The sequence below is a fragment of the Bacillus rossius genome, chromosome 5 (assembly GCF_032445375.1).
Source record: "Bacillus rossius redtenbacheri isolate Brsri chromosome 5, Brsri_v3, whole genome shotgun sequence".
Classification (NCBI taxonomy): Eukaryota; Metazoa; Arthropoda; class Insecta; order Phasmatodea; family Bacillidae; genus Bacillus; species Bacillus rossius.
This window is the reverse complement of record NC_086333.1, coordinates 56050325-56075014: the sequence shown is the minus strand read 5'-3', so window position 1 is coordinate 56075014 and position 24690 is coordinate 56050325. Positions and strand designations below refer to the sequence as shown.

General features: G+C 34.7%; 1 protein-coding gene across 1 annotated transcript in view; it reads left to right on the top strand.

The window, feature by feature from the left end:
• The first annotated feature begins 232 nt into the window (after window positions 1–232).
• Window positions 233–24690, top strand: part of LOC134532270 (paired box protein Pax-6-like) — a 112749-nt gene continuing 88291 nt past the window's right edge. Inside the window, exons 1-2 of the mRNA XM_063368689.1 lie at window positions 233–254; window positions 1902–2123. Of these exons, the coding sequence (XP_063224759.1) occupies window positions 233–254; window positions 1902–2123 (244 nt within the window). The remainder of the gene's footprint in view (window positions 255–1901; window positions 2124–24690) is intronic.

The window sequence follows — 24690 nt, the reverse complement described above, 5'->3', positions numbered from 1 at the left end:
ACATGAAAATCGGCAGGGATGTTCTTTATATTACATGCTACATAACTGAACACAGGGATTTCCTAAAATCAGCATCAAGGTGGGTGTCAGTAGTGTTAAAAATTATCCACTGATGTGTAAAGCCCGGCAGCGTTAGGGACTGCATCTATTTACGAAGAAAATTATAGACAAGAGATAACTTTAGTTCACCGTTCCGTGGGAATTTTGATGCAGGCTACGTTGCGGTTCGAAAATGGCTGCCGGCGCGACAAGATGTAATTACGCGTCGCGGAAAATATATTCGCTCGTCACGAGCAGCGAAAAACAATCCGAGCAACTCTTACCACTAATGACCCACATCCTGTCCTGCTACGGGCTAAAATTAAAAAAAAAAAAAAAAGGAAGGGGGAAGGGAAAACCGAGAAGTCAGCGAGCTGTGTTTCCCATCCACTACACCAAGGTTTTTTTTTTTTTTTTTTTAATTTATGGTGTTCGGAAATCGAAGAGAAATACCCCCGCGATGAAAGAGCCGATAAAGCGCCCGCTTCGATGACAAATGTGATTTGTGCATGCCCAGTACGTTATTTGTGCCGAATAGGAGTGGCGTGATTTACCACGATAAAAAAGAAATTTTCAAGTACGTGGGAACATTTCGGCAGATGTAAATGTGCGCAGTTACTGGTAGTTTCAGTCATTCGAATGGACAATGTGAGCTACATTAGGTAGCACATTAAACACTGATGAATAAAAGTTTGAATTATAATATGAAAATTGACAAGCCCTGCTGAAACGTCAAAAAAAATAGATATTGGTTTCATTGATTATAATTTCTTTACATAAATTATTTTTAACATGCCTTTTCAAATCCTATTATGATACGTTTCTTAACGAAACAGTTTCCACATTAAGTATGAATTCATTTTTTAATTGAACACTGTTAAAAACTTTCCTAAATGTGTAGCGTACTATCAATTTTATGTGGAGTTGAATTAAATGTTTGGGTCAAAGTTGTAAATATAGTGTAGCTAATTTTGCAAAGATTGTTTACAAGTAGAGTATTAATAATATTTTAAATTTAATATTGATGCAGAAACTTAAAAATCCTATTTATTTCGTTTAATTACATCAGTGTAGACATACTATCTTCGGGTTAATCACTAAACACTGATAACATTATTGTACTATGTCTTCTTTAGGTATTTTCATAGTGGATACGCATGAATCCTACACATAATAAATGTAAATCAATTATGTTGGTATTAGAATCGCTATGATATTTGAGAATTCCAATAAAAAATTAAGTGATTAAATTAATAATATTTGACAAATCTTTTTAGTAATGAATTTAAGAGCAGGCTTCTGGAGGAATGATTTCCAAGTATTTTAATTTAACATATAAATATCAAATTCACAAATAATCCTGTACAAACATAAAAAACCATATTCTGGATATTTTGTTAAAAATTCAGTTACTTTTTTATCTTTATTTTATATGATCATAAAAAACATTCATGTTATTGATACTGTATTAGTATTAAAAAAATATTTAGAAAATACTGCATTACATATAATTATTCGCTTTTTATATTTATTTTTAAGAGGTTGTAGGTTTCAAAATATCAAAGCCTAATGAGCTTTTACCATCATTGATTATTTTTTATATTAAAATTATGTTATTAAAAAACAATTTTGTTCACATAACGTTTATAAAATAAAACATTAGGTTTATTTAGTTTTTGTAAAGTTTCATATTTTTCGTTAATTATAGATAGAAAAAAATAAATAAACTATTTACTAATATCACATTTAAGAAAATATTTTTAAAGACAATGTACCTGCGATCTACTATTGAAGTGCAAGACGTTGGAGTGTAAGCCAGCCGCACGGACGAGCGTCACGTCGCGGTGTGGTCGTGTTCCCAGCGGTGCCGGCGCCCAGCTCGGCCCCCGCCGCCCCCGCCGCCGCCGCACTGCCGCCGCCCTCCGCCCTGCGCGAGCTGTACGCCGCCGCCGCCGCCGGCCACCCGCTCGCCGCCCAGCTCGCCTCGCAGCAGAGGCTGCTGGAGCTGTCGCGCTTCGGCCTGCGCCACTACGACCTGGCGCAGCACGTGCTGTCGCAGCAGGGCGCCGTCACCAAGCTGCTCGGTGAGTCCCGCCATCTTGGAAACATATATTTCAATTACCTCATGCTCTTATCATTCCATTTGGATGGTCGCCATCTTTAAACTAACGAAACTTCGTGTCTGGTATGTACTTTCACAACAGGGCACAGTAACCAAGCTGCTCGGTGAGTCCCGCCATCTTGGAGACCTGTGTTTCCATTTCCTCTTGCTCTACTGTTCCATGTGGACGGTCGCCATCTTTGAATTTACATAACTGTCACAGCAGGGCGCTGTCACCAGCTGCTCGGTAGGTTCCACCATCTTGGAAACAAATATTCAAATTTTTCTTGCTCTATCATTCCATTTGGACGGTCGCCATCTTTGAATTCACGAAACTGTCGCAGCAGGGCGCTGTCACCAGCTGCTCGGTAGGTTCCACCATCTTAAAAAAAAAAAAAATATTCAAATTTTTCTTGCACTATCATTCCATTTGGACGGTCGCCATCTTTGAATTCACGAAACTGTCGCAGCAGGGCGCTGTCACCAGCTGATCGGTAGGTTCCACCATCTTGGAAACAAATAGGCCTATTCAAATTTTTCTTGCTCTATCATTCCATTTGGATGGTCGCCATCTTTGAATTCACGAAGCTGTCGCAGCAGGGCGCTGTCACCAGCTGCTCAGTAGGTTCCACCATCTTGAAAACAAATATTAAATTTTTTCTTGCTCTATCATTCCATTTGGACGGTCGCCATCTTTGAATTCACGAAACTGTCGCAGCAGGGCGCTGTCACCAGCTGCTCGGTAGGTTCCACCATCTTGGAAACAAATATACAAATTTTTCTTGCTCTATCACTCCATTTGGACAGTCGCCATCTTTGAATTCACGAAATCTCGGGTATTTTGTGTGCCTGTCGCAGCAGGGCGTCGTTAGCAGTTTCTCGGTGAGTTTCGCCATCTTGAAAAGAAATATTTCAATTTTTTCTTGCTCTATCATTCCATTTGGACAGTCGCCATCTTTGAATTCACGAAATATCGGGTATTTTATGTGCCTGTCGCAGCAGGGTGCCGCAACTAAGTTGATCGGTGAGTTTCGTTATCTTATAAACAAATAATTCCATTTTTTTTCTTGCTCTATCATTCCATTTAAATGGTAGCCATGTTTGAATTCGCAAAATTTCGTGTCTGGTACGTACTTTCACAGCAGGGCATAGTAACAAAGCTGCTCGAGGAGTTTTGCCATATTGGAAACCAGTATTTCAATTTTCTCTTGCTCTATCATTCCATTTGGATGGTCGCCATCTTTGATTCCACGAAACTGTCAAAGCAAGGCTGCGGCACCAAACTTCTCGGTGAGTCCCGCCATCTTGGAAACAAATTATTTTAATTTTATCTCGCTCTAGCTTTACGCCTATACAGCATCCATCTTAAAATATATAAATTTTTGGATCTTTGTTATTCCAATGCAGTTGTATGGTTTTACTAAGCGGCTCGTAACTTTCCTAGTCCTGACCTTTAAAAAACCTTACATTTATTCATCTCCTATTTTAGCATTTCATTTGAATTGTTGAACCGTAGAATCTGGCAATGTGGGATTTATACATGGCTCGTCTTTCTATTTTAAAGTTTTTTATGTTTTTTTAAAATCTTTTTGAATAGCATTGGTAGCCTACTTGTTAGTAAAATCAGTTTGTAAATACGATATATTTAAATTTACTCTTACAAATTAAGGTTTAATAAGCATTTTAATACGAAGCATGATTATAACAAGCAAAATTAAATTAAAAATCTAATTAAGTACGAAAATATTATTTCAACTTTTTTTTTAGTCTGTTACAAACTTAAATTAATTTTATTAGCCTACACGGAGCCACATAAAATGCCAATTACTTCGTATAAAGTACAATGTATATTTTACAACTGGAAATTTTTTATTTCGTATGGAGCAATCAAATGTTTTATTTGCCCAAGTTTAAAACCACTTACGAGAACGAAATTTAATAGGCAGTCTTATCTGCCAAGTTTTCTGCAACGGCAAACCGGAAAATCAAAACGTAATACATTTTAGATTATCATCAAATCATAATAGTAAAACTTCCAGGAACATATTTTTTCTTGAGTTTAAGTACTGCCCTTCAGTTATCCGTTATAAATATTATTTAATAAATATTGGTTTTTAAATGGCATATTGTTGGTGTCAGTTATCCTCATAGAAAATTAAATGCTGTTTTGATATTTGTATAAAAAACTGTTTAATTGAGCTTTTGTGTTAGCATAGATACTGGCATCTCAACGTATATTACAAAAAATTAATAAATTTGCCACCATTTCTTGATTCAGCTGGTATCTCTAAGTGCAAACGTACCCATTCGTCATATAGCCTCCAAAGATCACTTGTTACAACACACGTGCGATTTATCATCTGCGTCCACCCAAGGTCACAAATAAAGTAAACTTTACACGTTGCGGTATTCTCGATAGTTCCAGTCGGAATTTATTCATTTATTTGCACTTATTACACACCATTTTTTAACTTGACAGAATATTTTTTTCGCCAAGCGGAAATCTATGATTTATATCTGTTATTTCATTTAAAAAGGTGTAAATTGTCCAAGGCAACGTATGAAGTTATGAAGAAATATGGATTTTTTTTAATACTTACGTGATGATTTGCATTTACGTAAATATGCACTTTCGTTCAACGCATACTAAAAAATTATCTACTTTATAGGTGGAAGAAATTTTTATGTTTCCAATGAAGTGCCACTATCGCAAGACTCAGTATTTTTTTTATACAACAGCATATTTCTTTAAAAAAAAAATGTTTTTATTTTACTCCTTTATTATAAATAACTACGATTGTTCAGTTAACTCAATATAAGCAGTGGGTGGTTTAAAAATTTCTGAAAGTATTTTACGTTAAAAATTACAAGACGCAGATGACATAAAAAAACTTTCATGGTGCCATATCTGAATCTATAGTAACCCAGGTAGTGTGGTTGTAAATATGAAATGTGCTCGTTCGTTTTAAAGTTTATTTATTCTTAGCGTGTTCGGATGTTACCGGGTGCGTAGCTACGAGGATAAACTACCTGTAGTTACAGGCCACGAATCCGAATAAGACACGAAAAAAAAAAAAATAGAGAGAAAAAAAAACCTACAGAGGCTTCCAAAAAACCGAGTCGACGAAGCAAGGCTCATCGTGAAATCCGGTGGCGTTCACCAACAGAGCTCGCAACGAGAGAGAGAGAAGAAGAAAAAAAGGAGAGGAAGAACTTGTAAAACGAGTTGGCTATCGAGATTTAATTAGCTCATAATTTATGCCACGTGAAAAAGGGAGGGGGTGTTGTCGAGAGTCTCCGAAGGAGACGAGTTGTGAAGCCGTGTAAGGGAAGGGGGGAGGATGTGTGTTGGGCAAATGGAAGGGGTCCGGCAAGGGGAGAAGGGGGGGGGGAGAACCGGCAGGTATGGTCGATGTGGTCCCAGAGATAGCGGGCCATCCCAGGAGCCCGTAATCACCCGCCCGACGCCATATTTCACGGCTTGCCACCCGATAATTATCGCATAAAACTTTCGTTCACCTTCACTCCCCCCTCCCCCATCACGGCCCATCCCCTCCTCCGGGAACAAGTGGGGAGGGGTGAAGGGCACCGCGCATATGCATGAGCGTCGATTTGCCCCCGCGCGGCCCGCCGGACTTCTCCGGACGCCGAAACAAATGGCTCGCTCACCCTCCCCGCATCCCCCCCCCCCCCCCCCAAACTCGCCCGGGGGTCACGAGGGGTTTGATGGAGCAAAAAAGGTTCGGTTTTATTGGGTTGGAGAGGGAGGAGGGTAGGGGTTAAATCAACTTCGCGTTTCCCCCACCCTGACAGTTGGCAAAGGGGTGCAATGCGAGCGTTCCTGCTAAGTATACCTTCCGACAGATCACGTTCGGACATAATTTTTTTTTTAGTAGCATTTCGCAAATTTTACTTCGCAAATGGAACATCAAAAAAAAAATAAAAATAAAAACTTTTCGTGACGTACAGGAAAAAAAAATGCTGTCTGGTTTTATGATTTGCTAGTGCGGATCGAGTAAAAAAATATAAATAATAAATTTTTTTTGGTTATTTTTACAGACATTCCAAAATTAAGTGCAGTTGATTTTGATAAAAAAAAAATTCTCATTGGAAGAAGACACAGTTGAAGAAGTATACACTGATTGTTTTCAAACATCACAGATTTGGTCTGTAAGGTGAAACTTTAAACAGAAAATTATAGGACTTTTTTCCACAACTTTTTCCCTTAAAAAAAACTTAAGAAACTGAGCACCCATAAAATTCATATTTTACAAAACCTTTTTATACATAAACATATGTAGAAACCATACATTTTAGCTTAGCAAGATATTAACAAGTTTATATATATATATATATATATATATATATATATATATATATATATATATATATATATAACAGGTACACTGTACCGGTGGAATAATAATTGACCATAAAACCCTTTGCAGCAATAAAATGGTGTTTAGTACCATTTTATTACACGTAATTAAATAACACTAAGCTGTAATCTATGCTCAAGAGAATACTTCAAGAAAGCACATTGGCATTAACAGCACAGTAAAATAAATTGTTGTACTTTTACAAAAGATTCCTTTGATAACAAGAAGATATTGTAAATTTGTACAACATTTGGCTGCGGTTATTTTTGCATATATAAAATACTTTTTCGAGGTAATACGTACGAAATTTGGTGCATAATTTTATATTTTAATGGAAAGCATTTTTTTTAACCATGGCAAATATAATCGAATATTCATAAATTTGGCTTTATTTTGAATAACTGTGCTTATTAATGTGCGCCGTTTATACTGGAAAGCTATTCAGGAAACGGTTTAAAAGTAACTATTGAATGTACTGGGGCAACATAATACCCGGGTAAGTATCCGTACACAGTATTACAGCGAACACTATTTTGTAGTCATTCAGTAGTTTTCCAGTAAATGTACAAATATACAAATATATGTAATTTCGCATGAATATTTCTGTACTATTTTAAAAAAAAAGTTACAGTGAAAGCGAATCTTGTCGGAACATGCAGTTCTCGCAAAACGCTTAATTGTCAAAAGCTAAATTTGAATTGCAAGTAGACAACACGTATACACTACAACCGATATGCTATGCACTACATAAAAAAATGAAAAATGACCAGGATTTTTTTTGTTCTTTCACCAGCCTACGTAAAACAACTATAGGTGGTCTTGTAATATCATTTGCTTGAATAATTACAAGAACAATGCTTGTAACGCCACAAAATAAACTATTGTACAAACTTGTAGTTACCGGCACCTCGCGGCAGGTTGAAGCAGTAGCATCTCGTCACAAAGCACAAACGTGATAAAGCTGATTTTCGCATTAAACTAGTACTATAGCTTCCTTAAGGCTTGCAGCATGCTTTGAAACCATACATATTTTATCATCATTTTTTCTTAACTCTTTGTTTCGCCAATTGGCTAAGGTCTATCTCTCTCTCTCTCTACCTCTAAACCTTAACGTGTGAAATAACTTTTCTTGCTGCAAAACACACCATTTTGCAATGGTTAACATTATTATTCTTCTTCTGAAAGTTTGATGTGTAACATCTTAGCATTTGGTGGGAGTAATTTCGTGAGTGCGACGTAAGTCAAGGAACGGAAATGTGTAACAGCCACGGTGCTGCCATCTGTGGCGGAATGCACTAAACAAAGTTCACAAAGTCAAAGGGGAACTTTATAGTATTATCTGTTCAGTGAATTTTAACAAGATAAGCAGTATTTTAATATAATTCCTGTAAAAGGTACAAAGCAAGTTATTAGTATTTTTCAAGTCTTTTTCGCTTGTATCGAAACCGTTTCTATATAAAGTTTAAAACTTTATGTCTGCTTTTCAAATTATTTAATAGTAGACGTAACTGAACCGGCAGCGGATTCTAGCGGCGGATGCGGAATCTACGTGTGTTTCTAGACAAAATATGCGGTTGAAAAAACGATTTGCGTATATTTATCACGCTCTGAGTTATTTTAAAAGAATTGTACTTTGAATTCCGTGCCCGAATGTCGTATTATGAGTGTATTTACAACACGATAACACATGAATTTACTCGTAACCGAGTTTCGATGTTAACACATCACTGGCGAGTACTGATGACTAGCTCGAATTTTTTATAAGTATTACTTAATTAATTTACAACAAGATGGCGGCCGACAGCAGACGACGCCAAACCAAGATGGTTGCCGAAACCCGCCAAAATGACCACATCAAAATACAAGATTATCATTTGTGATTTGAAACAAAATTCTGCCTTGCTTGAAGTTTTACAAGTGATATCGTTGATGACTGAGTTTCCAAAAATGTTGGATGAAAAAAAAATACAGTGTATAAATGAGAACTGCTTGGAAGGTTCGACCACGAGCGTCAATACAGGCATAGCATCGCAGCGACGTTGACTGTAGAAAATTACAGTCATTGCTCATTTGCTGAGTGGACCAGATCCTGAGATCTAAACAGCCGACGCATACACTACGGATTTAATTTCGTCCTAAACAAAAATTGCCAAGGTTTGTCATATCGGATGACCATGTATCCGTGGTTCATCTCGACGAAATCTTCGAGCACCAACTATACCCTATATGTATCTATTAAGTACTCAAGCACATTCCTTGCATAGTATGCTTATGCACTCTTAATCTGCAGTTAGATACCATGATGTTGGTTAAAAAGGAAGTCTTCTAATTATTCGGGTAGTCTCGTTGAACCCTACTTGTATAGTATGTGTCAAATAAATTTCCTCAAATTGATCATTTCTCAGAAGAATTACGTATACTTTTGCCAACTTTGTAATGTTAAGAGTTCTTGTAAACAACTTCATGTGGTTGTCAGTTTTCGTAAAAAAAAAAAAAAAAAAAATTGTTAAAATTAAGAAGTTTCATTTGAGAAATTGGTCTGAATTTGGTGCGTCTGGTAGTATTTTTAAGAACTATTAATTTTGAGATAAGTGTCATAGCGCAGACTGCTGTACACATCTCCAATATCTGTGGTAGGTACCTATAGGAAGCGTGGTTTCAAACCAATCTGTTACTAACCACACTGCAAAGCACATTTTTGTGAACCGGAAATATGAGCAGCACGTGGATTTTCATCGGCCTAAAATGTCTTGTAAAAATAAAAATTGAAAATATTTTCTCTTTTTCAACGGAAGTTGCTTCGTGGGTGTTATAATTGCAACTGTTGCTCTGGCATTTCGTGTGTATTGCGCGTGATCTACTTGCAAGTCAGTTCAAATTCAGTGCCTGACACTTGAACGAAATTCAACTTAACTGATGAGAGTGCATATGCAACACCACTTTTGTTTTTTTGACTCTGAAGTACTTGTTTATATTCTAAATCTAATCAAGATATAAATTTACGTACAAAAAGTTGTAGCCAACCTCCATTTTATACACTGTAAAAACCAAGGATAGTTCTTGGAAACTCTTCTGCAAACGATATCACTTGTAAAATTGCCGGCCGGCCTTAATATTTTACAAGTGATATCGTTGGCAACTGGGTTTCCAAGGATTTTCCTTGTAAAATGTACAATTTTTTTACAGTGTAACAGATGTGAAAACATATTAACACGTAGTTAGGAGTTATCATGAGATAGCATGCTGTGACGTATTTGAAGTCGTTTTCTACATTACCTTCATCATGTTTCAAAACCCAAAAACATTGCGGAAATGGTGCTTGACCTCGCGTTGTGATTGGTTATACGAATGTATCCGGATTGATATCGTTTAAAACAGTCATTTCCATAAAATAACTTCCTTTGAAACAGTATTCACAATGCAAACATTTAAACTTCGCACAATGCGTCGGGTGAACCTCAAGTATGGCGTACACCATCAGTTGGACAAGACGCGACTTCACGTGATGTCCGTGTAGTGATCCACGCACGGACCTTCTTTCAGCCTTGTTTCCATCACGCAGTAGTGTTTTTTTGTTAATGGAACAGAATTATTCGTGTATAAAATTTTAGATATCAGTAAATTTGTACATTTACGTAAAAACAGCTGCAATAATACGGGGTTCGAATTATTACCCGGTAATTTATGCTTTGTGTTGTCCCATTACCTCCAGTAGTTAAAGTCATTTTAAAACCGTTCCCTGAAAAGCGTTCCGTTATTAATTCCATACACGATGAGCATGATACGACAAAAACTATGTCAAATTGTTGAATATTCGACTCGTTAAAAAAATTACGCTTGAATGAAACTAAAAAAAATATGCGCCAATTTTTGTAACAAATACTCAGTATTATCTCGAAAAAAGTATTTCATATTTGCAAAAATAACAACAGTAATGTGTTGTAAAAAGTTTAAATATATTTCTTGTAGTATTAAAAAATATTTCTTGGCCACTTTTTTAAAAATGAATCTTTTGTTAAAGTACACAAAAAATATTATTTGAGTAGCATTTAATTTTTGAGGTATTAATTTTAAGGAATGGGTTATATAAAAAACATTTTGTCTTATTATCAGGCAAGGAATTATATGATAGGCGTTGTCAGTGTATTTCAAGAACACATTCTTAATTAATAAATTAAAATGGAGAGGACTACATATTTTAAAGTTATTTATCTCGATCCCTCTTTAGCACATATTTATACATCGTTTATTTCCACGATATTTTATTTTTTAACATCGTTGTACAATATTTCGCCGAATGAATACATTTTTATCATATAAAATTTTTAATTAATGCTTTTTTTTCGTATGACCAAAACGTTACATCCCAAAAAAAATTGACATTAAATTAAATGTTAGGTTCTTTTAATGTTAGCCCCACATACACTAAATTAATATCCTGCTTATTTCTTTATAATAATGAAGGAAACCATTATAAATTGTGACATTTCATGTAGCTATGAAGGAAAATAGAGACCTAAGTGTTTTCATAAACTTCAGAAATATGTTGCAAAGAAATGTTCTGTATGCAACCAAATATAGGTAGTACTTATATATTTTATTTGATATAAAATATGTAGTTAGAACAAAAAATCTGCTTGTATTACTGGACCAAGTTCAACCAAAGTTAATAGCTATAAGTAGTACTTAGAAGGCCTACATATTAAAATGTTTCGTATTTGAAGGAAATAAATTTTGGCTAGTGTTTACTAAGATCGTTTGAAAGTTTGAAGTTTAAAACTAAAAAAGTTCTAAAATATAATTTTTAAAGAAAATTTATCTTTAGAATGTTTCATAATAATGAGGTTTCTAGTAACACATATTCTATTGGGCGAAATGCTGATAACACGTAGGTACCTAGTAAAATGTTTAAGTTTTTTTTAGAGAGTTTAAAAACTAAGTTATTTAAAATCACATTTGCATTGATAATAATAACAACAAGACTTCAATGTATACATATATGTACCTATGTAGTATGTATATATATAAATAGAATAAACGTTGTTTGGAAATTTTAAATATGAAATAACAAGAACCCTCATTATTATTAGCACAAAATTATTTTTAATTGAGCAGGCTAGAATCTCATTTTGAATACCGATATTTGTTTTGTATTTAAAGAACAAACACAGTGTGGTAAAAAAAAATCTTCGAATGCTTTCCTGATGTTGTACTTTACTATCATCTGTGATTGTTACAAGACCTTTTTTTAAACATAGAAATTTTAGTAGAAGGCTATTAAAAGGAATTGTGATGAGCATTCATTACATTTTTATATACGGCCGATTTTTTTTACAGCACAGCTGTTCATCGTATAGAGATCTCAAATATTTTATGAAACATTATGCGTTATATTAATAAATTATGTGTATTATTCTGTTCTAGAATTTTCGCAAGACCTTTCTCAGGCATCGGTGGCTTACCTAATTTAAAAAAGGGATAAAGTAATGCTTATGGAAGCGTGCAGGTGTATTTGATAATGTTGTCTTACCACGTCATTGAAAAACACCCACGTGGAGAATAAAATAAAGAAAAAAACATTAGAGCCAGTTAAAAAAAGGAAATTATGGCCGTGGTGTGTTACTTAAAGACCCGTCTTTATATCTGGAATAACTTACGCCCTACCGCAAAGGCTACCACACACCGCGTTACAGACAAAATTCGCGCTAGGGGGGAAGCATCATCATCGGATGCATACACGAGTCGGTTACCGAACGTGCAATCATCCGTTTACGAGGGGCATCTTTGCTCAGGCAGAATCACTTAATTCCCCCATGGCCCGATGAATTATTCATTCCCCTCCCGTTCGGAAGCAGCTGGGAGGGCCCTCCCAGACCTCAATACTGCGGTTGACCTCTGACCTCATTTTGAATAGCCCGCACCGGCTGAGCTTCGCTTCCTCGTTTAGCAGAACATCCCCTCCCCTACAAAACCTCTCAACATATTGTTCCAGACACACTCATTAGCAGGCTAAGGGGCTCATCAGAATAACCGAAACTGCCCGTTTCAGTTTTCCCCCCTCGCGGACGGAAAATATTCTTGCCAGGCTCGCTCCACTTGCTAATTAAACCAGCGCGTATGCGTGTGTGTGTTCGGCATCGTTTAGTTTCCCGCTCACTCCCACCGCGGCGCTAGCGTCGGTCACGTGACCGGGCGGGCGGCGCGTCGAGCCGCCGCCATCTTACCCTACTCGGCAACAATGGACAATGAAGCGGGAGAGAAATTGAGGTTATGTTCGCGCCAGCGGAGGCGCTGCACGGCGTTGGGCGCCCGTGGTTGTTTCTGAGTCACAGAGAAGAGACGTGATGCGAGCGAGCGAAATACTGTTAAGAAAAAAAAAGATGGTGGAGATATCGTTATTTGCATGTCCCAAGCGGATAGAACTCATTGGCAAGAAGAATACGCGGAAGGGACTGAAGATGTTCGTGGATGGTTGGCGTCATATTGTTCTCTCCTCTTCCATGTGAAATCCTTTGTCTTAAGGGAAACTATTTAAGTCACTGGCAAGTGGAGCAAACAATTATGGTGAAATACTCATCACAGTGTTTCGTGGAATGCTAAACCAGAAAACCTTTTTATTCACAGGTGATATATATCTTTATGGCGCTTAGAGTTAGCAAATATTATATCATCCAAACCCCAGTTACTCATCTTCCTCAAACATATTCGTGTGTGACGTATTGATAAAAACGGTAATTTATCTAGGAATTGTTTTGCGATATGATGGTCTGCCATCTGCTGCAAATATTAGAATTTTGCAAAATTCGCGTTATTTTCTAGTACCAAGTTAGACTCCACAACACTATGCCTCATAAAAACGAATTATTTGTTCATTGGTTGCTGCCATATTTTAATTTCTCTTCTCATATAGATTTTATTATGGTTTTTCACGTGTCAAATAACTCGTGGATCCAATGACCAAAAACATACAAGAGCACAACCATTTTGAGTTTAGTCTGTCGACAAAAAATAACGCAGATTTTGCAGGTTCCTAAAAATTTGGTTAAAATAAATATATTTTTTTACAGCGTGTGGTTGTTTTTGTGTTAATAACAGTCTGTACTTCAGTATGTACTTTCGTATTGGCTGAAGTGCGTGGCTGCAAATACGACCAAAGTGTAGCGAAGCCTAGCCCTCTCAAACAGTTCAATTTACCTGCGATAGTTCATTAGCCAGATCTATAGTGGACACATTATCTTTCCGATTTAAAACTTGACAGCGTAATAATTACAGGGCTATGAATTGTTTGCTGAAATATTTTCAGACCAGCCGTGTGTTAAAACTTTTTGTAGCATTGTCTGTGTTTCGTGGTTGGCTGGGTTTATTTCAGGTACTTGTCTAATGTCAGAACACCAATCACAGCATAGTGTGGAAGTAAACGCATCGTGTATGTCCTGGGCAAACAGGTCAATGACTTCTCTTGCAGATGGCTACCAATTACAAGGAAACAATCGCTAGCGCGGGCATACCGTATTGCAGTCTAATAAGTGATAAGTTAATTTTTTTTGCGGAACATACATGGCCCTAGTTATAATGTTTAGCACAGCTTCCTTCATTACTAGCTACATTTGGTGAGAATTTCGTTCCCATATTTTACTGAGCCAAGGGAGTAGGGTTATAATACCACAAGAACTCTAAAGGTTTCTCTAAAAAATTAATGCGCAGTGTAAAACCTATTCTACCAACCATAAAAATAAGAAGTAACTACAATATGTATTTTAAAGACTAGCTTGGACAAAACCGTTTTTGCAAATTACAGCTGTCACCGATTAACACTCTAAATACAATTCCTAATTATTTGGCTTCTTTATTTCATTTTTATTTTAATAAATCTAAACAAATTATCACTATAATTGTCATTGGGTTTTTATAAAATTATTTATTTATTCCAAAAGTGTTTACGTAATGGTTTTAATATTCAAATATTTTTATTTCGCCCAATTTTAGAACATATAATCGCGAGAAATATAGTTTTAAATTTATTAATCCTTCGTCCGTCGTTTTGTAGCGAAACTAATTATTTTTATGACATCAATAAAATATTTAATAAAAATTTACTTTTCCCAAAACACAGAAATATCTGGTATTTAAGGAAAACCATATATTTTAGATTTGTAAATGAAATTCTATAAACAAAGATTTGCGAAAAACTACATAAGAACTGTTTTTTAAAATTGTAGGGCTATAACATTTGATTTATTGTTCTTATTACATATCATGGTTAAGTTTATAAAAACATAAAAATAAACTCTTATTTCATTTATAAAAACCTCAAAATAAATTAACGATAGTTATCTGTATTATGAAATAGTTTGAAAATTCGGGTTGAAACGAATAAATTGTAGAAACCAAATAAATTAGAATACTACTCCTTTAAAGCATTCCCTTGATGGAGTCAATAAAAATAATGATTTGTATAGGAAGAACTCTCTTGTATCAATATTCTTATGGCTGTCATATTGATTTTATTTCTACAAGGATTAAGCATTGGCGTAGTTTGATTCCGCTCATAAATAAACTTGTTGTCACCTAAGCACTTATAGCCGAACGAGCGTGACACTTCAAGAATCACCACCACCGTTATCTCCAGGAGGTTAAACTAAACACTTTTAGGTATGTCCTAAATAGTCTGAAAACTGAACGGATAACGTTAAGCCAGAATTGGAGGCAGGGAAAATAATTCGTGGCTAAAGTTGAAATACTTTGGCATTCTTCTGTCCACAGTTTATGGGGAGCCCTGTTAGCAGAGAGAAACCCTCGATGAATGAAGTATCTGATAACGGGACACCCAGTTAATAAAGCCCGGAAAAATTGGCGTTCGCGCAGTTGGTAAAAATTATTGAAAGACACAGATATTGGTTTTTTGTTGCATTAAATTGACTTAAGAAATATTACAGTCAGGAGTCCTATAAAAAATTTAAAAAAAAAAAACGAATCAAATACAAACGACGATTACGTCATGCTTGAATACATGCTAGTCCTGTCCTTTGGAAAAGCAAATGTCCTGCGCACAGAAAAATAATTTCCGGTACTATTACAAAAGATTCATTTGGAAACCAGTTGCCAATAAATAGTTTGTAATACTACAATAAAGATATTGTATGTAATTATGTAGAACACATTTCTAGGGTTATTTTTGCATACATTAAGTACGATTTTCTAGGTAATACTTTGATTAGCGTTTATATTTTAATTTATATTTAATCAAGCATAATTCCTTAATCCATGGAAAAGATAACGGAATATTCAACAATTTGAATTAATTTTGTTATATCACTCTTATTATATATGCGCAGTTAATACTGGAAAGCTATTCAGTGAACAGTTTACAAATAACTTTATCTAATGGAGGTACTGGAACAGCACAAAGCATAAATTCCCGGGTAAGAATCCGAAGCCAGTGTTGCTGCCAACACTATTTTGTAGCGATACAGTTGTTTTCACGTAAATTTAGAAACTTACAAATATCTGCAATTTTAAATGAGCATTTCAGTCCCATTTACGAAATAAAATTACAGTGTAGCTCTTGTGTATCGGCACGGTTTGCAGTAGCAGCCCGAACTTGTTCTGTGTCCGTGGCCCTTCCCGATGTACGCCTATTATTTTTTTCGGCACACGTGAAAAGAGCTCGCCGTCGGAAAAGGGACACAAGACGTACGCATGCACAGGCGTCGACCGCAGAACAGACGAGGGACACAATGCTGGTTCGCTGTTGGATGGTCGCGACAGATGTCCGCGGGTCGCGGTGTGGGGGATGGATGTATACAATTTCTCCCCCCCCCCTAACCTCTCTGGTCAAGCATGAGGCAGGACAGAATGTCGCATGTCATGTGGCTCCCCCTATGCCTCGTGCACGCAGGCTATACCCGCACACGCAAGCGGGTTTAAACTATACGCAAGAAACGCAAGGACGCTCGTTTGTAAACTATGTAAGCAACAAGCGAAAATCCAGCGCAGGGATCAGCCAACTTTACACTTCTTGCGATTCTGCCTTCCATATTTGAAGTGCAGTTTTTTCAGAAAACTTTTAAAGACACAGACGTTAAGTAAATATAAAGCAACGAAGTTTGTTTTTATTATGTACTAGCTGATTCCCGACATGCGTTGGTATGCCTCTTTCAATTATTCTGTATACTAAGCATCGCTATATTCCTCTATCTCTCTATATGTATTCCTCTATAAATCTCTATATATATATCTGTATACATAAAATCTCTTTATATCCCTCTAACTTTCCATATTTATATCACTCTTTCATAAATATCTATACACATTTCTCCATATCACTCAATCTCTCTATATATCTATGTTTCTATGTTTCTATCTATATCTCAATCTATTTCCATATTTATAAATCTCTACATCTATATATATACATATATATCCATTTCTCTATCTCTTTATATCTTTCTATATATCTGTACATCACCCTCTCTCTCTATCTCTTTACATCTATGTCTATATATAAATATCTATATCTTCCTATATATATATATTTATCTTCACAAAACAGAAGACGAACGCACAAACTTTCATATATATACCTATCCCTCCGAATTAATATTAAATTTAGATTAATCATAGTTCCCTCAAACTTGTGGACTAAAGAAAAAAAACGTAAATGTTAATTTGATTGTTATGTTTGATGCGTATGTACTGGCAAGAACAATTTTTGTTTGTTGTCTGGGTAAAAAAAAAAACTTTTTTTTCATTATAGTTGTATAATGCTGTCACATTGCATACTTAGCTCCAAGTCAGTCGTTTTATTGTGATTCTATCATTAGACATACGTTATTGGCTACTCTAGTTGCCAGTGTAAAAAAAGAGAGGAAAATGAGGGACAACTTTTGACTTTTTGTCAAGGATGGCGCGAAAAGTTAACGTTTAGACGTCCATGGTAAAAAAAAATACGCGTGGGTTATCTGTTTGCAGACACATCGTGACATATAGACAAGTTTGTTGTGCGCATGTTCTCGATCGTTCGTTACTTCTTTCGTTTGTTTACATCCCTGTACGTACTTGCCGCCTTCAATGTTTAATACATAGTCTTCGTTTTGCGGGCTAGCATATTAAACTACATATGAATAAAAGTAAGGCACGAATTGATGTAATTTATCTTAAAGTAGTAGCAAGTTCTTTCCAAGAATGTTAATAAACGGCAGCAGCACCCAGATTCACGATATTCATTTTATTTTGACTAGGTAGCGTGCGCACGCTTGCGCAAATCACTTGATACTATCAATTATTACTCCAAGGGATAGAAATAGTAAGGGTTTAGTACAAAGAAAATTATAACTCCTCTAGTATAGGTATAGTATGAAATCCGGAATAATTTATTGCAAAACTCCTTAAATATATCTAAAACTTTTGGTTGAAACTATTTCTGTTGAGACAAATTATTGCTGCTAGAGGGTTGAAAAAAAATATTTTTTAAATGAAAAATAATATTTTAAACTTACCTTATACATACACTGTCAAATTAGTTTAGACTCTTTGTAAACATTCTAAACATGGTCTAAAATCTAGATCGAAACAATTTTTATACGACCACTTATTAGTGAAAGGGATTAAATATAGCCTAGTGTCTGAAAGGCAAAAAAAATAAATTTCAGAACAACCACCGATCTAAGTTATTCAATGCTGTATGCACTGAAAATAATATATTCGAATAATTTTTACTTCATGAAATATGATAAAATGTTTGATCTATTATTTGGTTGGATTGGAGATTAAATATGTTATGTACCTACATTAAGATCTTAAAATGTTTGAGAAGTTTACAGAACTTTCCAGAAGAAATATGTAGCCTGCTTATAAGTATACCTGCGCATGTAGGTAGTGCCGCAAGGGATGTTACTATGAGTGCACCAGTAACTCGGGTTGTAAAGTAAGGAACAACATCGTAGCTGAGCATAGTTGTTTTACAGCATGCATTCTCGTCCCTAAGGGGGTGGTTTCCTTACTTATTTTTCATTTTTAATTTAATTTTTCATTTTTAATTTTATTTTTCATCTTTAATTTGATTTTTACATGTATTCAAATTGAGTTGAGACATACCTATTGTTGATATTTTAAAGTTTGTTTTATCAATTCAATAAATGCTGTTTCATGGCCCACAGTACCTAAAATGCCATGAATTCGTGTGATTTACAATTTTTTTTACTAACCATTTTGTGTATGGTTTGTGTGACTAAGATATTTATTTTTCGGGAAAAATTAGTCAATGCATAAACAAAAAAATAGATTTTCCCATTACAGTTGCCATTTTAGGTTCTATTTTTTTTAAAACTATATGTGTAATGATTTGTGATTTATATCATAAAACCAAATGGTTTTATTGTAAAAGACCACATTCATCATTTTAAATCAAAATATATACTTCACGATTACCTTCTTTTTGTTCATTCTAGATTGTAATTACAAATACTATGCATTTACGTTTCTTGAAACCGTTTAATAAACTATTTTGATTAACAAATATATGTTTAAACAGTTACCCAATGTTATGTTATGAATCCGTTTATAATATTGAACAAAGTAACGAATTTGAAGAAGCATCATAATTCATGATACCATTTTTTTTATCTTTTTGCTATTATTATAATTTATAACTATCTATCCAAATTTCTTATAATGTCAAGGCATAAGTCATATCTCCCAGACCTTCTTAACCTAGTTGGAATCACATATTTATTAACATGCTCTAGTCTGTAAGAAAATGTTTTATTATTTCTCGCGGACAACTTACAATTATCATGATAAACCCACCAGTTCACGAGAGTTGACTTCAACAAGCAGCCAAAGCTAAGTCCTATGCCATTTTAACCCAAAAATGTAGCACGGAAGCTTTATTGCAAGCGGTATTAAAATATTTGAAATTGAAAGATGGAGAGGCCTCATCCCCGCTAAACTGTTGGAAATCACATCAAATTTACGGACATCACAGAAAAAAAAAAATTGTTCTTAAATATACGGAGAGATCTTTTTGTTTCCAGACGTCTAATATTTCGTAGACAATACAGCCGAATCCAATGCCAAGTTCAGCGTTCATTTTCAAACAAGGTGAAAATGCATGAAAGTGTTATTTTCCTTTGGGCTTTAAACGTTTTAAGAGTTTTTATTAACACTTCACTAAGTGTTTTCACTGGCCGTGTGCCCGATGAGAAAGTATTTGATCCTCATTTTTGATGAATTTTCGAAAATGCTGATAAAAATGATATTTCTATCAACCACAAGCATAAACACAAATATCAATATTTATAACTTCAAAAATGATAAGCCCCATACAAAATTTAATCCCCTATTTAACCCCCTTAGGAGATGACTTTCAAAAACCTTTTCTTAATGCTCACCTACGTTATATAAGGAACTCCTATGCAAAATTGCATACATCTAGATCCACCGGTTAAAGCAGTGAGTTGTCTGTCAGTCAGGGTTAGAGTTTTAATAAGTAGATGGTAAAATTAAATAAAAATTGTGTCCGGAAATCTGACAAAATATTCGTAAATTTACGAAGGCCTATTGATGATTTTGTAACAAGTGTTCTCCGTTATGTAAGATGAAAATTTTATACACTTTGCATACACCAACTGGTGTAGTCAGTAAAAAAATGCTGCAAAGTTATTTGCTACATTGGCTTAGAGTGTAATGGTTGGTAAAGAAAGAAGCTAAAATATATATATATTTTAATACATCTATAAATTTACTGTGTGCAGATGTAGATATTATCATCATCATCTATACTTATAGCAGCTGAATATTCCACGTTGAGTAATTTAATTTCTATGTTATTTATTTTTAAGGTAAATTTGGACAAAACTAATTACAGTATAATATAGTATAATTTTTCATTGCAATTTTGTTTGCTAGATTATGCTACTCATAACATGCCTTTTAAAGTGATTTAATAAATAATACAAAATTAAGACTTTTTATTTGACTACTTAAGTCAAGGTCACCCAACATAAGTTAATGTTTTCTGCTTTAACAGCTTCATCTGATCTTCGATGGTCCCATCTGGGAAATATTTCTTTATAAATATCTGCAATCATGAAATAAACTTGAACCTGCCAAGTGAGGCTTAACCTTAAGTGTCAATCATATTCAGCGGTAAAAAGTCATTTATTCAAAAGTTTTCACTTGTGCAAAACATAACAAATTATGTCGTGAACTGTTACAAATGAGTTCATTTGCATTTTAACTACATACATTTATACCGAACTGCTTATATAACCTACAGTCGTGTGATACTTTATTTAGCATTGATATTCGGAGTTTTTTTATCTCTTAAATTTTGTAGCACATTATACTCCTTTTATGTTCAAAATAATTAAATAACTGTTTTACACGTTTTTTTCAATGTTTTCTGCTTGGAGTTTTAAAAAAGCAAGCCTTGATTTAAATTATTATATTTTTATAAATAATAATGATAATAAAAACTCTATACTGATTTAGGCACTGGTCTTGGGAGTAAACAATGAAATAATAATTACTTACTTCGAGAGTCAAGCTACGAACATTTTGTAAAATTACGATAAACTATTAATTTGGTTAACAAATATGCATGACTCTTAATAATGTTGTCGCTTAAAATGCATTAATTGTGATCCGTCAGAGCACTTTATGATATCAGTGAAAACTATCTTTACTGCTGTTATTTTTAATTATTGAAAGACAAAAACACATATTTCACGATTGTTGTTTTCCAGGTGTTTTCGACAACTGCTTGAAGTCACTTTACATACCCACAAGGAATGAAACTCGTTGGGACTAATTATTTCCTTATGTCAAATGAACGTTGTCTGTTCGTGTAGAATGCTGAAATTACAATGCAATCTACGTCGCGTCGGAAAATTACAACCATATTTCAAGCATATTCACTTGACTCCACAGTCCCGTACCAGAAATGTTCGTGATTCACGAGTGCCTGTGGTTTTTACAGACACTCCCAGCCACTTCGGAAGAATAATAAGTGGCGTAGGTTCGGTCGGGAAACAACTTCAACATCAGGAAATTAAATTCTGAAGACTTATTAGTGGCACTTCAATGAACATCTCTGAAATACGAATATTTGTTCTGCCTTGAACAGAGATAATTAAAAGATATCTCATTGATAATTACGCTTCGTATCTTTTTGTACTATCGACACAGCCCCGTTAGTCCAGATTGCTTGTACTATAACCAATTACACCATTCTTAATGACACTTCATTCACATTGCATACGGGGGGAAAAATTGGACAAAACGAGGGCTGATCAAGTTTTCTGAGAGCAAGGTACGTATGTAGAGCGTTAGGAGTTACTGAATAATTTTCATGCGTTACGGAATAACCCATGCGTGCGTGAAGTAAGTTATTTGAACGCTCACAACATTGTGAGTTATGAACGAATTTGGTAACTAACGTCGATAAATAACTTATCAAGTTTTTTTTACATTTGTGATTTGTTCCTTGGAGGAACTAACTGGAACCGCTTCCCCACCCTTCGTATTCAAGGGAAGAAGTTGGAGATACAAATCGAATCGTTACGCCCCTCGGCCAAATAAAAACCGTAAAAAAATTTATCGAACGCGGACAATAAATCCGATCGCGCAGACAACGGGCTGCCGCGTGTGTGCGGGAAGCAACCTCGGTTCCATGTCTAAAAGGTTTTAATTATTCTCCCCTGGGCCCGCGGCAGCGCGTCTTAACGCTGCGATCGATCTGAGCCGGCGATAGTTTCGGAAGGCAATTAATATCAGAACCTTTTATTAGCTCTGGGATCTCGTCCGGCTAATGAGATGTGCGTGGCTGTTGTTTCATTTCCCCTCTCCTCTTGTCATTCCCATGCCCCCTTCCCCCCACTCCCTTTTCTTCAACGACCACCTGATGCCACCCCTCTCTATCGCTTTCCTCTGCCACTTGCAGGCTCTAAGACGAAAGGATTAAAAATTTACTGCAATCTGCGAGTTATTAAATATTTTAACATAAAAATTTCGAAGAATGCAGGTTACAAAAATATCCAAGGATCTTTGTGAATTGACCGATATATTTGCAAACGGATAAGTTACTAGTGTTTATTTACTTTACACAACTCACCACTCCCATACTGCATCTAAAAAAAAAATTCCAAATTTGTTAATTCACCAACAAAAATTCTTTTTTTCCGCGCAACTTGAAAGTTGGAATCTTTCGTAGTTTCCAAGAAGATCGATTTATTTGAAATTATGAAGAGCAACATGTTTAGTTGGAGAGCATTCGTTTTTACAAGTCCATAAGCTGATTGAAAATTTAAACATTGTAAACCAGCATATTCAAAGAGAGCTAATTTTATACAGAAATTACTAATAGTTGTTGCTAGACTGTATACAAAATAAACATTTAAATGAATGTTTTCTTATTTTGACAGCAAATCTTGTGGCGAAAGAGACCCTTAATTACTTAGAAATACATTTAATGTTTTCTTTCAAGGACATACAAGGACATACGTTTGTCGATCCACGATCTACTTAAATTTATTAATATAGGTATGCCCTACATATTTTTGGAGTAATGTACGGCGCATATATTTGTTGTGAAACGCACAAAGTATTTTCTCTATAGATTAAAATTTTCTAGAATAACGTTAATGTTCATTTTCGCTTTGGGAGATTACATATATGTGAAGTTAAACTGCACACAAAATGAAAACAGAAAATACATTTCCATTATTCTGGTTGGTTTCGGCTTTCAGTTATAATATCCAATCATATTTTTAACTTTAATTTTCACTTTAATTCCTATCTATCCTGTAACAACTGAGGAGCAAACATCAAACTAAACTGATTGCGCTATTTTTCAGACTACAGCATAGCTACCTGACGTATATCCGGTTAAATAACAAAACAACATAGTCATTTTTTTTGCCAGTGTAGTTGTTACAGGTGTTATTTAGTGTAAAAACAGATTTTTCACAACCTTTAACAAAAAAAGCACGTCAGTTAACTATAATTACTGAAAGTAACATCGCTAGAGTAGGTACATCATGCAATCATTTTTGACGCAGAAGTATAAGATTTTCCCAAAGCAAAGGAATTCATAATGTATTTTTTTATCAGAGAATTTCACAATCGCCTAGCATTATTTTTTTAATAACAATCTGCTTCAAAGGACCAAAACTCGCAAAAGGGCCACTAACTGTCCTTACCAGCGAATGACAACTTCCTGTGTGTATATTTAAATTGAATATTATCCATAATTATTTTTTTTGGGATGATTTTATTAATCATCAATGGAAAAATATAACAAGATAAAATAAATCTTAGTGTTACTATTTTAATTTCTGAGCATACTGTAATTATATTATCCAGATAGAAGCTGAGTCGTCAATGTACATAGCGCCCAAGTGTGTCCGCAGTACGTCTCACCAAATCACAAAGTCAGAAATAACATTATATTTACAGATTTTTCAACGAAGATGTTTCTCAAACAAACGACAGTGCCTAAAAACACGTTTTAAGTGGACAAGCTTATTTAATATAATACTTCCCTAGTTTTTTTAGTTATCTGTCATGAATATTTTCTGGAATAGTGCAGACCATGAGATATCTGTCTACCCAGAAAACATTCGGTATGACAGTTAGTTTTCAGGATAAAATTTTTTAAGTTTTAGATACTTATTATAAAAACCTTCATTTTTAAGTATCAAAAATCTTTTAAATACTAAACCATTTGAGTATCAATAATTTCCCCGTATTTTAAGCTGTGTAAAATCATTTTTTTAAATAATAGAAAAAAATAAAATAAATTGTTTGCATAAGTAATCATTTTTTTTTGTAAATTTTGAAATTTTTTTTAGGAAAAACAGTGAAATGTATATGCATATTTAAATATAAATAAATTTTTGTTGGTAGAGCTAGCGAGACCACGTAGGCACCAAACAATAGCTCGTACAAAAAGCTATTGCATTGTGCCTATACGGTCTCGCTAGCTTATTTGACATTTATATTTCTATTTAAACCTGCATTGCTTTCTCTCTATATTTTTAACAATGTACAAAAAATTATTTCCTATGTAAGCAATTTATTTATCTTTATTATTTTTTCAAAATGGTTTTACACATCTTATAATACTGGGAAAAAAATCTGATCCTGATATTAATCAAATGGTTTAGTATT